Genomic DNA, 14,203 nt, shown 5'->3' with positions numbered 1-14,203 from the left:
ATAGTGGAAACCAGCATTCTAACTGGAAGCACTGAGCTCACGAAAGGGAAGGGTTTATCAACTTGGATCCCATGTAGGGGAACTGGGCTGGCATTTGTTGGCAAACAGCTTTCCCCCAGTTCTTATTATTTTAGCCTCACTATCTTCACTCCCAGGCCAGAGATTCCGCGGCTGCAGGATCCCGAGTCTTGAGGATTTAGCTGTGTAAACTGGATTGTTTCTGACTTTGCCCACTGCTGGGTGAGGATTCGCTTTTCTTGGATCTGCTTAGTTATTACTTTTTCATCAGCTTTTCCTTTAACAAAATTGTATTGCTCTTGTCCCCTCGTTTTATTCTCCATCCTAGTGGGTGTTTTGTTTGGAGGTTGGTGTTTTTGTTTGTTTTGGTGGGTGGGTGGGCAGGGAGGGTGTCTTTTAAATCACAGAAGGAAGCAAAATTGGGTGTACTTGTTCAATTTGCCATCTTAATCCAGAACTCTCCAAAACACTTTCTGAATTTCCTCATCCCTTTTTGGTGAGACAGAGCTGCTTTACAAGTCCCATGGAATATAGTTCTCAGCTCTAAAGCTTTGCCTATCTTGAACATCAACTTCACTCACAGACATAGTTCTGAGCGACTTTAGATTGTTTCTAGAAATCAGATACATCTTCCTAACTGAAGATTTACCATGTTCAAGATTTTGCCAAAGAATGTGTCGTAAGCTGTTGCTGATGCCCTAGCTGAGAAGTAACGGGTCCCAGGGGAAGGCAGATGAAGAGCATGCCGGGAAAGGATGATGCATTTCCTGAGCTGGCCTTCTTTATGACGCTTTGTTTCGGTGTATGGCCCTTCCTAGAACGAGTCTCATTGCCCTGTGACTTGTACCCAGGCTGTGAGAGCGATGCGGTGTAGGTCTTGTATGTAGGTTGACAGTGCCCCCTCCCCTAGTCGGAGCTGTTCCCAGAGAAGAGGGGCCCTCCGGTGGTCGTGATCCTAGGTGTAGAAGCTTAAGGAAGAAGTTGGTGCTTATCTGGTGTCATTTTTCCTTCCAGGCTCCTGTGACGTTTGATGACATCACGGTGTACTTGCTTCAGGAGGAATGGATGCTGCTGAGTCAGCAGCGGAAGGAGCTCTGTGGTTCTGACAAGCTGGAGGCACCACTGGGTATGGAATCCTGTTCATTTCCCCACTGCCTGACCCCAGGTCAGCATTCCCACCATGTCTGAGTATGACATACTTGGGAATTTTCTGGAACTCTACCACTGTTTTCAGGCATCTTTACACTGTTTATCCACTCAGTCCCATATCTGACTCAGCTGCACATGGATTCACACATCACCGTTTCTCTTCTCCGTTTAAATTGTCCAGAAGAAGTGGAGAGATTGGGCACATCAAGGCTAGACCTGGGTATCTCAGGATATCCTGGGGTGCCAGGTGGGAAGCCCCACCTGTGGACTGTGGAGCTGCAAGGTGCATTTGTTTCAGGTGCCCGTAGGACGCTGCAGGTGGTGGGCAGTGGTTGAACGAACATCAGATTCGCAGTGTGGAAACCTGGTCTCAGTCCCACCTCTACCACATGATGTGGTGTGCGTTTGCCAAGGCCGTTAGCCTTTTTAAGCCTTGGTTTCTTCACAGGGTTGTTGTAAAGGTTTAATGAGGCAAAACTTTAAACTTTGTGCCAATGTAGGTATTCTTCATCTTTTTTATTTTGTGGATGTTCTTTCTCTGTACCATGGACAGAGGCGATTGTGTTTCAGTGTGTGTACGTACATTTGTCCTCTTTCTGACTTCTATTTGATGACCATCTGCCAGGCCTTTCTTTGCTTCTTTTCTTCTTGGCCCCTAAGGGTTGTGGGAGCAAGTCTGAGCTCTCTGTGGATCGAGGGACTGTGCTTTCCATGCCTGCTAAAAACGGTTTGAAAACCAATTCTTTTAAACTGGAAGTGGCAAAGCAGCAGCTCACGGGCCAACTTTGGCCTCCCCCATTTTTTTTCTTTTCTTTAATCACTTTTGTTTGGCTTGTTTAAAATATTTAAATAAATCATCAATATTTAACCATTGGGAGTTTTCACACAGAAATATGATTTCTGTTTTCTCTCGAAAACTGGGGTGGTCTAGTGGTACTGGCCTGGTGTTTGGCTGGTGGCCCCCTCGTGGAATCGAGCAGCTGTCTCTGCACACGGGTTCAAATCCACAGCCTCCCACCTCTGTCTGGTTTTCTCAGATTATCATCTGGTCCCTCTTAGCATTTGAGTTTGAGCCTCTGCTCTGAACCAGTAGTTTTCTGACCTTTTTAGCCTGTGTGACCTGGATCCAGGACCTCACAGTGCTTTTCTCTGTTCCTGACTCAGGACCAACGATCGCCAACCCAGAGCTGTTCTATAAGTTTGAGCGAGGGCCAGAGCCATGGCTAGCCAGTGTCCAGGGCCAGAGGACTCTCCTGAGCCACCACCCAGGTGAGTGTGGACCTGCCCTGGGAGGAGGGGTGCTTAGCTGGAGAAGGAGCAGGAAGCTGGATGCCAGGGCTCTGGTCTCACCCTCTGCCTCTCCCTGTTCTCTGCTGACTATACACGATGTTCTTCTTCCCCAAGCTGTCACCTTATCTAAGATACACACACCTCCCCCTACATCGTTCTCCTCTCGTTTTATTTATTTTTTTCCTCCCTTTATTTATTTCTACCCGAGAGCAGATGTTTGTGTATCAGTATATATTCTAAGTCCCATGAAGGCACGACCTGGTCTTATTTACTACTCTATTCCCAGTGCTGAGAACCAAGCCTGGCACATGGTTGCTCAGTAGACAACCATGGAACAAACGGGTGAATGAATAGATGTCTGCTAAGTCCTAGGAATTGATGTTTGCTTTCCTCCTTTGACAAGCCTGCCCTGTTCGGGGATTGGCTTGGCTGGAGCCAGGCCAGATGGCCTCTTGTCATCTGACCGTAAGGTGACAGCATGAACCCAGCCCCTCCTCCGGGAGAAAAGGGAGGTGGAACAAGTTCCTGCATAAATCAAATGACGAAAATTTGCTCTCCCTTGTGATCTGTCTCAGATGGACCACATAGAGCCCTAGATTCACAGATACTAATTTGGTTTGTTTTTCTTGTACTTGGCTCTTAATTTTGAGCCTCTTTACTCTTTGTTAGCAGCTGTGTGCTTCTGGGGTTGGCCACAGTTTCATAGACTGATCTATTGCCCTGCAACAGATACTGTTGGGTCCTTGGCCACGAGGCCTCTGAACTTGTTGATGCATAAAAAATGGCTCCAGAGGATTTAGAGTTGTCTAAGCTGCATTTCAATGAAGGAGTGAATAAAGAAACTTCTGGTTTAGCTTCAAGAAGGAAAATCTTAGTGAGGTCATGGGAGTTTTCACCTCTTTGAAGGGTGGCGTGAGACAGGAATTAGACTTGTGTTTCTCTTGAGGGCTGGAGTAGCACCCCTGGGTGGAAGTTACTCAAAGATGGATTGCAGCTTTAGGAAAATTCTCTGGGGACCAAAATTGCCTGCCCAGGAGGTAGGTCACTCTCTTGCCCTAAAGGTACATGAGCAAAGTGCAGATGCCTGTCTGGCAGGGGTACCATGGAAGGGGATTCCCACTGAGTGTGGAGTGGAAGTGTTTGCTTCAATTACCTTTTTTCACCCTGCATTCTCCTAGTTCAGTGTACTTATCCATAAATAAGTCTGCTCTCCTGAAGACTGTGCCACTGTCTTGGGTTGCAGAGATCAAATTACAAAGATCTCTTTTTGGCCAGGTGTATCTGTCCTTTAAATTAAAAAAAAAAAAAAGGTTTGCTTAAAGCCCATTTGGTTTCTTCTGGGTCAGGCAAGGCGGGCCTGGGGCTGGGAGACTGAGCGACAAGAACGTGAGGCAGGCTGTCACTTTGTGGGTGTGGTTCCCAGCTTCGTGTCCATGCATCTGAGTGCCTTTGTGAGTTGCAGTGACTCTGCCTATAAGATTTCAGAGCAAATTCCATCTGTCTCTTTTCTTCAAAGGAAAAAGCAAGGTGGGCTTCATGGAAGAAACGGATGTGCAAAGTCCAGCCAGAGAAGCTGGTCTGTACCTGCCACCTCAGAAGAAAGCCTGCCTTTCCCACTTCAGCTCAGAGAGTGGCAGCATCGAGGTAGACTGTATGGGAAAAAACAAAAAGCACTTAAAACCTCGGTCTATCCAGAAGTCATGGTTTGCACAGTTCCCATGGCTGGTCATGAACAAGGAGCAAACGGCTCTCTTTTGCTCTGCTTGCCGGGAGTACCCATCTGTCAGGGACAAACGGTCAAGATTAATAGAAGGTTACACAGGACCATTCAAGGTGGAGACTCTCAAATACCACGGCAAGAGCAAAGCCCACGTGTTCTGTGTCAAGGCCTTGGCAGCACGGGATCCCATCTGGGCAGCCCGTTTCCAGAGCATCCAAGATGCATCTGGAGATGTACTGGCCGGCCCGGAGCACCTCTTCACTGCAGATTATCCCATATTTTACCCCCCAGGGCCTCTGGAGACCTTTGATAACATGGCCCAGCTCCTGCCCAGCTCGAGAGCTGCCCTGGAGGACCCTGGGGGGAATGGAGCAATTCCTGCATTGTACATAGACTACATTTCCGATTTCAAGCAAAAAGAAATTGCTGATGACATCCGTGGCTCCTCAAACGTTAACATTTTGTGTAATGACTCTGCTGAACCCCGTGGACAGGTAATATGTTTCTAATGATTGCTGTATCTCAAGGGCAAGGATTCCATACTGAGAACAACATATATTGCATGATGATGACGAAAAAATTCCATTAGCCATATCTGCTGCTAACATATAATGTTACCATGAGCTCACATGCTTTATCATGTGCTAGGCATTGTTTTAAGTGCTTTACATGTATTATCTCCTTTATTTATGACGACAGCCCCATTATCATCATCTCCTTTTGACAGATAACAAAACGTAATTAGTGGGACGGGATATCCTGACTTCTGACATACAGGGAACACCTAAATTCAGAACAATAATCTTTATCTTGAATCCAAAATGACCACAGAACTCAAGAAGTAATCCATAACCACAAAACAACCTCAGAGCTCTTAAGGAATTTTAAAAATATTTTCAACTTTAGCTTTGGAACCATGTAGCACTTTTAAACATTGTGAAATCTCTTCACACTTGTTCCTTTATGTCATGTTTTTAATGCTGCTCTGAGGCTTGTGGAGCAAGGCTGGTTAAACTCATCTCGTTGGGCGGCATCTAAGACTCAGGGGGTGGGACATAGCCAGAGTTGAAGGGCCGTCGTGTTGGTGGCCTCTCCCCACAGCCCTTGAGTGCCAGCCCAGTGCTCCCCTTCTGCTCCCTGCGGGGCTGGTGGAGCCTACAAGGCCCTAGTTCTCATCTCAGGTTTATTTTGTAATTGTCTAACTCTTTGGGAAATTGGCCTGTATGGAAACTGCATTAATCAGAATCTTTGAGTAACTAGGTCCTTCCCCATTTCTCAGCTCTTCCATATCAGCAGGCTTTTACTACAAATCGTCTTGAGGAAGGCTCCTGGTATTCCAAAGAGAATAGCTCAGATGTTCCTCGTACCTAACATCATAGGTCAAGTCAGTAAACTCGGAGTTTTACAGAATCCAGAAAAGTGACAAAGCTCATTTCTCTTCTTGCTCATGTGTTTTCTAGTCTTTAATAGTAGAAGCTAATAAACAGGTCTAACCTTTTAGGATCTGAATTCCTTTAGCAGCAGAGTGTGTGCTAACCTACTCACTGAATGTGAGCAGCTTTAGTTCTTTTTTACTACTTCTTCCTCCCCATGTGGGTGGGAAACCTTAGCAGGTACTCTTAGAGGCAGCCGGCCGCCTGTGCAGCTGTGGATGAATAGAAGGCGCCCCCCGGGGCTGTAAAGGGCCGTGTGCAGTCACGAGTTTCCGCCAAGACCTCTAGTCCTCGGTGCTTTTTCCTTTCCTCCCAGGATACTCCACGGTCGCACTGAGGTTCATTTGATTTTGACTTAGTAACTCTGGGCCACACACATTTGCTTCTTTGACTTTCGATAGATAACTGAGTTCCTCAGAGTGCATGTGGGCCTGTTGGCAGGCTTTCCAGGAGAAACAGGCCTCGAGCTGGACCCTGGAAGTAACACGTGGGTGTCTGACGTGAGAGGAATATTGAGTGACTGCTGCTCTTTGTTGCAGGATCCTTCTGAAGAGGGGCTGTTTGAGGAGGTTCCCGTGGTGTTTGAGGAGCTCCCGGTGGTGTTTGAGGATGTGGCGGTGTATTTCACCCGGGAGGAGTGGGGCGTGCTAGACAAGCGGCAGAAGGAGCTGTACAGAGACGTGATGCGGATGAATTATGAGCTGTTGGCATCCCTGGGTAAAGATCCCTGTAGGCCCTTGTTTGCCACCATCACTTGACATGGGAAACCCACAAGGGCAGCTGTGGCTCGTAGTCATCACCCCATTTCTGCCCTCTCCCTGTCCATAGGCAGAGAGTGAGTATATATTTTGCATCTCAGAACTCTCCCTGCTTTGGGATACTGTGCTTTTTCTCCTCTTCATCCGCCCACCTGTCACCCATCTTCCACCAGACATTTGTTGAGTACTTACTACGTGCTGGGTGAACATGAGTGAGTCAAGATCTCTGCTTTCAAGGGGCTGGCAGGTTTGTCGGAGAGACAGACACTTTGATAAGAAACTGTAAGATCATACAAGTTCCATAAAAGAGGTTCAGGAAAGTGCCCAGGGGCTGCCAAGGAGAGTGATTTAATTGAGCTGGGCATCTGAGGGAGGGATAAGGACAGTCTGAACAGAAGTGTTTTAACTGACTTGAAAGCCAGGTGCAGAGGGAGGAGGACTGGCATCTAGCCACGGCAGAGGGAGGGGCCCGCAGGCGGGCGGTCTCGGCCTGGCAGCACTAGGTCCTAGGTCTGCACTGGAGCAGGAGCAGCGTGGTGTTTGTTGTCTTCCCGGCAGAGTCTTGTCTCCTGCACCTGCTTCTTGTTCTTCTCTTTGCTTCCTTTTTAAATCAGGCACCCAGGGTTCTCACGTGGCACTAAAATGGAATGACAGCTTTTCATCTTATCTGATTTTTGGTTTTTGTGGGGTTTTTTAACTAGCGTATATTGTAACAGAAACCTTGCAGCACAGGCTTCTGTACATAACTTAGGAATTGCAGCAGCGACCTGCATCATTTCTACAGAAGAAGAAATGAGTATTTGTGGCTTAGTTGATGTCATAGCCCCTGGTTTACACCATCCTCTCACTGCAGCTAAGATAGAGATTATTTTCTCAACGTACGTGACCCGTATACTACTTGTTTTTATTGATGTTCAGTTTTTAAATGCCTCCCCCAACATTTAGAAATGACGTGAAACACTTTGTTTCACGAGGACAGAGGTGTTGTAATCATGTCCTGGGCCCCGGGCCCTGGGATGAAGTGCACCTTCCCGAGCATGACTGCCACTGATGATGTTTAAAAGCAGGCAATTCATTTTGAAGAAAGACATCCCCACCCACAAGAAGCTGATCTTCCCTTGGAAGGAATGGGCAGCAGGGATGTGCTTTGCCTTTTGGGCCCCTTTGGTGGGGAACCAGTAGTACCACAGTGCGTCTCCCACAGAGTGGGCCTGACTTGGCTTGTTCAGCCTGACAGCATCATCTGAGCATTTTATCATTTTCTTCTTAACGTCTATACATTAGGAAGTGGGGAAATCGTAACTGACTGAGGGAAATCAAGGGGCAGTTCAGTCTTGGTTACGTTTTGTTTGGATGAAAAATAAGTATGATCAGAGGAAGAGTAATTCGTTTTGCTTGAGGGTTGAGGGCAGGAGTCAGGGAGGACTGTATGGAGGATGGGGCAGTTCTCATCAGTTGTCTATGAAATTAAGATGGGCACACGGGTCTAGAAACGGAATATTATTTGGCATTATCTTTTGTAAATGGAACACAAATAGAACTTCTCTTTGGAGTGAACTCAATTTTGAAAAAGAAAACCTCATCATAATTTTTGCAGCCAAGAAAAGTTCTATATGTCTTTAAAAAAAATCTTCCATGCATATTTTTAATTGAAGTATAGTTGACTTGCAATGTTGTGTTAGTTCAGATGTAATCCCATCCATTTTTAATGTTTCTTATCTCTTATTTTAAAACACTATGACCTGCTTATATTGGGTGTTACAGGAGGCCTCTATGTTTTCTTTTATTCTTCTGTCTGGAAATAATAATAGTGGCTTTTGCTACTGACTGAGCACCTACCAAGCGCTGGTCCTTGTGTTGAGCGTCTTACATACAATCTCTCTAACCCTTACACAGAACCTGCAAGGCAAGTAGCAGTAGTATTTTCGAATGAGAAAACAGCCCTGAGAATCCAACCCATTTAGCTGCAAAATGGCTAAACTGAAATTCTTTCTCTTCTGCCCATTCCATACGCATCAGACTCAGATAAAATGCCTGCTCTATATATGTTTATTACCAATTGGACGCCATTTCTTTTCATTTCAAGATTGTGCTAAGCATGTTGTTAATTTTAAAATAACAATGGCACCAAGTGTAATATAAGATTATTTAAAAATTTTAACAGTATAAGAATTTTTTGGAAGTCCCCACTCCTTTACCCTTCCCCGCTACAAGAGGGTTAGTGGTTTGGTTGGGTTCTCGCGGACCTTCTCTGCAGGTCACTGTTCATTCTCTCGCCTCGGCCTCTGTAAGGACTGGGGTGCAGAAGGGCTGATGCCCTGGGCTGATGGGATGTGGTCACGTCAGCAGCTCTGCTCGGGCCCTGGGTCTTGGTAGGCCTGGTGGTCATCACGCTGCATCCCAGCACATTCGTGCTATGGATTTCCTTTTGCTCTTTTCACTTGAGGAAACCCAGCTAATTTTTCCATTGCTCTTATTAGGATTTACAACTAGCAGATTTGTTCTTTCAGATTTTGTAATTATTGGACCTGTTTTAAAAACAACAGTCTCAATTTAATGCAGTCGAATTCCATATTAATTTCTGTCAGTTGTTTGGCAGTTGAATTGCACTGACTAAAGCTTGTCAGCTGATGGTATGTTTCCAGGTCAGGTCCACTCACCTGTCACAGTCTCCTTGCCCTCACCAGCTGTCTCATCAATGGGGCTGAACTTATGGAGGACAGTCGTTTTGATTACGGAGAAAAGAGGTTTATGTTTTATTTTTAATGCTTTCCTCTGTCAAGTTTAATTTTGTGGACTTGCCCATTTAGAACTATTTATCACTCTGTAGAATTCTGACTATTCTTTTATTTCCATACTTTAAATTCTGGCTTCACCATATTTGGTGACGTCTCTTGCTTTCCTCCAAAAAGAAAACTCGGTTATATTTCACTGTTAAGATACTAATATTTGTCACTAACAGAAGCAGACAAGCCAATATAGGGTCTATGTGGTAAGCCTTGTTTTTACTAGTAAAGGTGTCATCATATGCTGAGCGGCAGGTCACTCAACTTCAGGTGGGCAGTGCCTTTCCTACAGGTGAGGTCATCAACTCAACTAGGCCTCACATAGCTAGGGGTCTGCAGGTGAAATTAAAGGACTCTAGGCACTAACTTGAAATACAGATCTCAGTAAAAGTAAATACATGGGCAGTTATAAAAGCTGGTATTATTGTAACAATGGTTTGTATCTGCACCTTCAGTTCCAAATGATTTAAGAGACCAGTATGCTTAAAGGGAAAAAAATTATTAGTCTAAAAGCCAGTATTTTTCTAGCTTTTGTTGTAACTCCAAATCTTGTTTTCTACAAACTTTAAGGGGCTAATACATTAAAAAGAATTATTAGTTTATCTTTTGGGACACACATTTATAAAGATACAATTTTGTGACATCAGTGGTCAAAAGTGGTATGGAAAGCTGTAAAGGAGCAGAGTTTTTGTATACTGTTGAAGTTTAGCTGGTATAAATTGAAATTAGAATGTTGCAACAAAGCTGGAGGACTCATTTTAAAACTTACTACAAAGCGACAGTAATCAAAACAGTGCAGTACTGGCATAAAGGTAGACATATACCCCAGTGGAATAGAACAGAGAGCCCAGAAATAAGCCTTCACATATGCGGCCAAACGACAAGTGTGCCAATGGAGAAAAGACAGTCTTTTCAACAAATGGTCCTGGGAAAACTAGATATCCATATGTAAAATAATGAATTTAGATCCTTATCTGACACCATACACAAAAATTAACTAAAAATGGATCAAAGACATAAATGTAAGACTTAAAACAATAAAATTCTTAAAAGAAAACATAGAACAGAAGTTCACAACATTGGATTTGGCAATGATTTCTTGGCTGTGACACAAAGGCACAGGCAACAAAAGAAAAAAAATAGACCAATAGGGCTTCATGAAAATTGTAACTTTGTGCATCAAAGACATATAAACATAGTAAAAAGGCAATGCAAAGAATGGGAGAAAATATCTGCAAATCATATATCAGGTAAGGGGTTCATATCCAGAATCTACAGAGAACCCCTAAAACTTAACAAAAAAACAACCTGTTCAAAAAAATGGACAAAGGACTTGAATAAGCATTTCTCCAAAGAAGATGTACAAATGGCCAATGAGCACATGAAAATATGATCAATATCACTGATCATTAAAGAAACGCAAATCAATACCACAGTGAGATACCACTTCACACCCATTAGGACGGTTCATATCAAAGAAGTGGAAAATAGCAAGTGTTTTTGAGGATGTGGAGAAATTGGAACCCTTGTGCCCCTTGGTAGGAATATGAAATGGTACAGTCACTGTGGAAAACACTATGGCGGCTCCTTAAAGAATTTAAAATACAATTATCATATGACACAGCAATTCCAATTCTGAGTATATATCCAAAATAATTAAAAGCAGGTTCTCAAAGAGATATCTGTGCACCAATATTCACAGCAGCATTACTCACAATAGCTGAAGTCCAAGTGTCCATGGATGGATAAATGGATAAGCAAATGTGATATATACTATAATGGAATATTATTTAGCCTTTAAAAGGGAAGAAATTCTGAAACATGTCAAAACATGGATGAATCTTGAGGACATTATGCTCAGTGAAATAAGCCAATAACAAAAACATAAAAACTATGATTTCCCTTACGATGAATAATCTGAAAAGGTACTTAGAGTGGTCAAATTCATAGAGACAGAGAGAATGGCAGTTGCCAGGGGATGGGGGGTGGGTGATGGGGAGGTAGAATTTGTTTTATAAGGTGAAGAGTGCTGGAGATGGATATTGGTGATGATTGCATAACCTTATACACATTTAATATCTCTGAGCTATACACTTAAAAATAGTTAAGATGGTAAATTTTATGTTATGTGTATTTTACCACATTTTTTTTAATTGAGGGGAAAAATGTCCTGATTAGACAAAGAAGGGTTTACAAACTGTTCCAAATTAACAGGGACTAGAGAAACATGCTGCCTAAGTGCAGTGCAGGATTGTGGATTAGATGCTGGACTAGGGGAAATAGTCGTATAGCTAGCTGTAAAGGACATTTCGGGGACAATTAAAGACATTTAGTTGTGGACTGAGGATTAAATAGTAGTATTATATCAATGTTAAATTTTCTGTTTTTGCTCATTTTACTTTGGTTATATAAGACATACTAGTTTTTCAGTTGCCACACACAAATTATCACAAATTTAGTGGCTGAAAAACACCCATTTATTATCTCATAATCCTGGAGGTCAGAAGTCCAGGTGGACTCAGCAGGGTTCCCTGCTTAGGGCCTCACATGACTGAAATTAAGGTGTCCACCAGACTGTGCACCAATATTCTTGTGCTTGTAATCAGGAGGCTCTGGGAAGAATCACTGGGTTATTTGGTAGTTGGCAGAATCAAGCTCCTTGTGGTTGTAGGACTGAGGTCCCTGTTTTCTTTCTGGGGCTGATCAGGGAGCATTCTCAGCTCTTAGAGGCTGTTCCCAGGTCCTTTCCACATGGCCATAAAATCCTCAGTCCAGCAACAAAATGAATCCTCTTTGTGCTTTTGTGCTCTGACTTCCTCTGCTTTTAAGCTGCTGGTATGATTACATTAAGCCACCCAGACAACATCTCTTTTGATCCATAACGTAATCATGGATGTGATATCATTTCATAGATTCCACTCACACTCCAAGGGGCAGGGATTGGGGTCCCTGGAGCTCATGTTAGAATTCTGTCTACCCCATAAGAGAATGTCTTTTTCCTGAGTAATACTCATGGAAGTATTTAGGGATACAGGGAGGTATGAAAGCAATTTAGCCTCAAATAGTTCAGAAAAAAAAATATATATGTGTATAATTTATATATTTAAAAGATCCCCAGGTAACTCCAGTGTGCAGCCTGCACATAGACATATATATGTTTTTATATATTATGCATATATATAGAGGAGAGGGAGGGAGGGCACATGAGCATGATAAAGCAAATGGGACAAAATGCAAATGATTAGAGTTCCTTGTTTTAATATTAAAACTTTTCTATAAGTTTTAAATGACGTCAAAAATTGGCTGAAAAATAGGAAACAAAAGTCCAATCCTTATGTAGTGAATTAAAAATCTGGACTTCATTTGAAGCTAAAGTTTCTTGCCTCTCCCATCTCAGCCGCTTGAGGTCTAGAATCTGGAACCTTGCGATAAGGAGAAAGACATTCTCCTCCTACCCCTAGCTTGTTCCAGGGCTTCTGCATCCTGGCTGGAAACAGTCGTGGGGAGGTGGGGAGGAGAAGTATAAGAAAGGTTTTATCTGGCATCTGGGTAATGAGATACCAGTTCCTTGTAGCTGGGATAACTGAAAGCTGATTCTCCAAGTGTGTCTGTGGGTTCTCCACTCCCCCAGACCCCGGTCGCTGGAGGCCTCTCACTCCACTGCAGTGGGTAGTGTCAGCTTTAGCACTCCCCCGTGCATGGGTTCCTTGGGGGAGCATCATGCCAATAGACAGTCAAGGGCAGTCCCTTTAAGTGGCTCCAGGCACTTTCCCTGTGGGGCTCATATCTGGATGATGGAAAACACTTATATATCTTTTGCTCTGACAAGCCCCGTGAATATAGACTCTTCCCAAATGGCCACAACGAAGAAGACCATCAGTCAGTTACACCTTTAGTCTTTTCCAGGCCTGGATTTATGAGCAGCCCCACAGCTCCAGAAAATACAGGTCAGGATGCCATTCTCATTAGGCTTAAGGTCAGAGGAAAGTAGCTCACCCCACCCGTCCCCATGGTAGTGTGGGGTCTCCCAGGAACTTGACAGATCTTTCCAGAAATATCTCTAATTTCCAGCTTCCTGACCTCTTCACTCCCAGCGCTTTGACTCCCTCTTAGTGGTGAGAGCTTGCATCACAGCCGAGTATTTCAGCCCCTCTTTCCAAGTCAGGCCTCTGTGGTCTAGCTTTGGAATAGGGAAGAGTTGGCTCCTATTTTGGGGAGCCTTCAGCCAAAACAGGCAGACAGAATCACACTTTAATATCTGTTGCATATGTTTATTGCTATTCCTGATTTATTGATTTTAGATATTATCTATTGATTCCTACTGTGGAGGATGAAGATATGGCCCTCTTACTTCACCCCAGGCCCCCACCTCTCTTCCTTCCATCCTCTCAGAACAGGTATATCATACTTTTTTGGTTAATTCAATGTAAATTATTTGCCTGATTATGATTATGTATTATTTACTTCTAATCAAAGTGGCATATTGTGACGATGTTTCCTTCATTGTACGATTTTCCCGCCCAGAATTGGAATTTTTTAATTTTTCATTTTCCTAGTTTTCCATGTACTATCACCAGTTGTTCTCAAACTCCCCCATGAAATTAAACAACTCCTCTGAAGAGTCTTTTCCACATAATCAAACATCCTGTGACTTACTGGTTTTAGTATTTTTTTTTTCTGGAAACTTCTGTCCTTGGGTTTTCCATTCCTCTGTTGTCTCTAAACTAGTTATTCTCTAGGCCTGCTGCATAGCTGTGGTCTCAGACTTTGCTTTGTCTCTTTCCTATTTCCTGGACCTATTGCTTCTTTTAGGTTTATGTCTTCATTTTGCCGGAGGACATCCTTCAGTAACTTCCTAAGAAAGGTGCATGGGAGGAACTTTTTAAAAGACTGCATATCTAAAAATGCCCTTGTTCTGCTCTCACAATTGATAATTTGGTTGGGTATAGAATTCCAGGTTGGAAAGGATTTTCCTCAGCATTTTGAAAGCATTGCTTTTAGGGTTACAGGTGCTGTTGAGAAGTCTAAATGCCTTTTTATTCCTAAATC

The 14,203-nt window shown here is 43.5% G+C and overlaps 1 protein-coding gene across 1 annotated transcript in view; it reads left to right on the top strand.

The window, feature by feature from the left end:
• Nucleotides 1-14,203, top strand: part of ZNF862 (zinc finger protein 862) — a 28,868-nt gene that overhangs the window by 4,684 nt on the left and 9,981 nt on the right. The window contains exons 2-5 of the mRNA XM_006217545.4: nucleotides 1,033-1,144; nucleotides 2,332-2,436; nucleotides 3,974-4,671; nucleotides 6,150-6,327. Of these exons, the coding sequence (XP_006217607.2) occupies nucleotides 1,033-1,144; nucleotides 2,332-2,436; nucleotides 3,974-4,671; nucleotides 6,150-6,327 (1,093 nt within the window). The remainder of the gene's footprint in view (nucleotides 1-1,032; nucleotides 1,145-2,331; nucleotides 2,437-3,973; nucleotides 4,672-6,149; nucleotides 6,328-14,203) is intronic.

This window comes from Vicugna pacos, chromosome 7, assembly GCF_048564905.1.
Source record: "Vicugna pacos chromosome 7, VicPac4, whole genome shotgun sequence".
In the NCBI taxonomy this organism is placed as follows: domain Eukaryota; kingdom Metazoa; phylum Chordata; class Mammalia; order Artiodactyla; family Camelidae; genus Vicugna; species Vicugna pacos.
The sequence above is the reverse complement of the archived record's forward strand: the minus strand, read 5'-3'. Positions and strand labels throughout refer to the sequence as shown.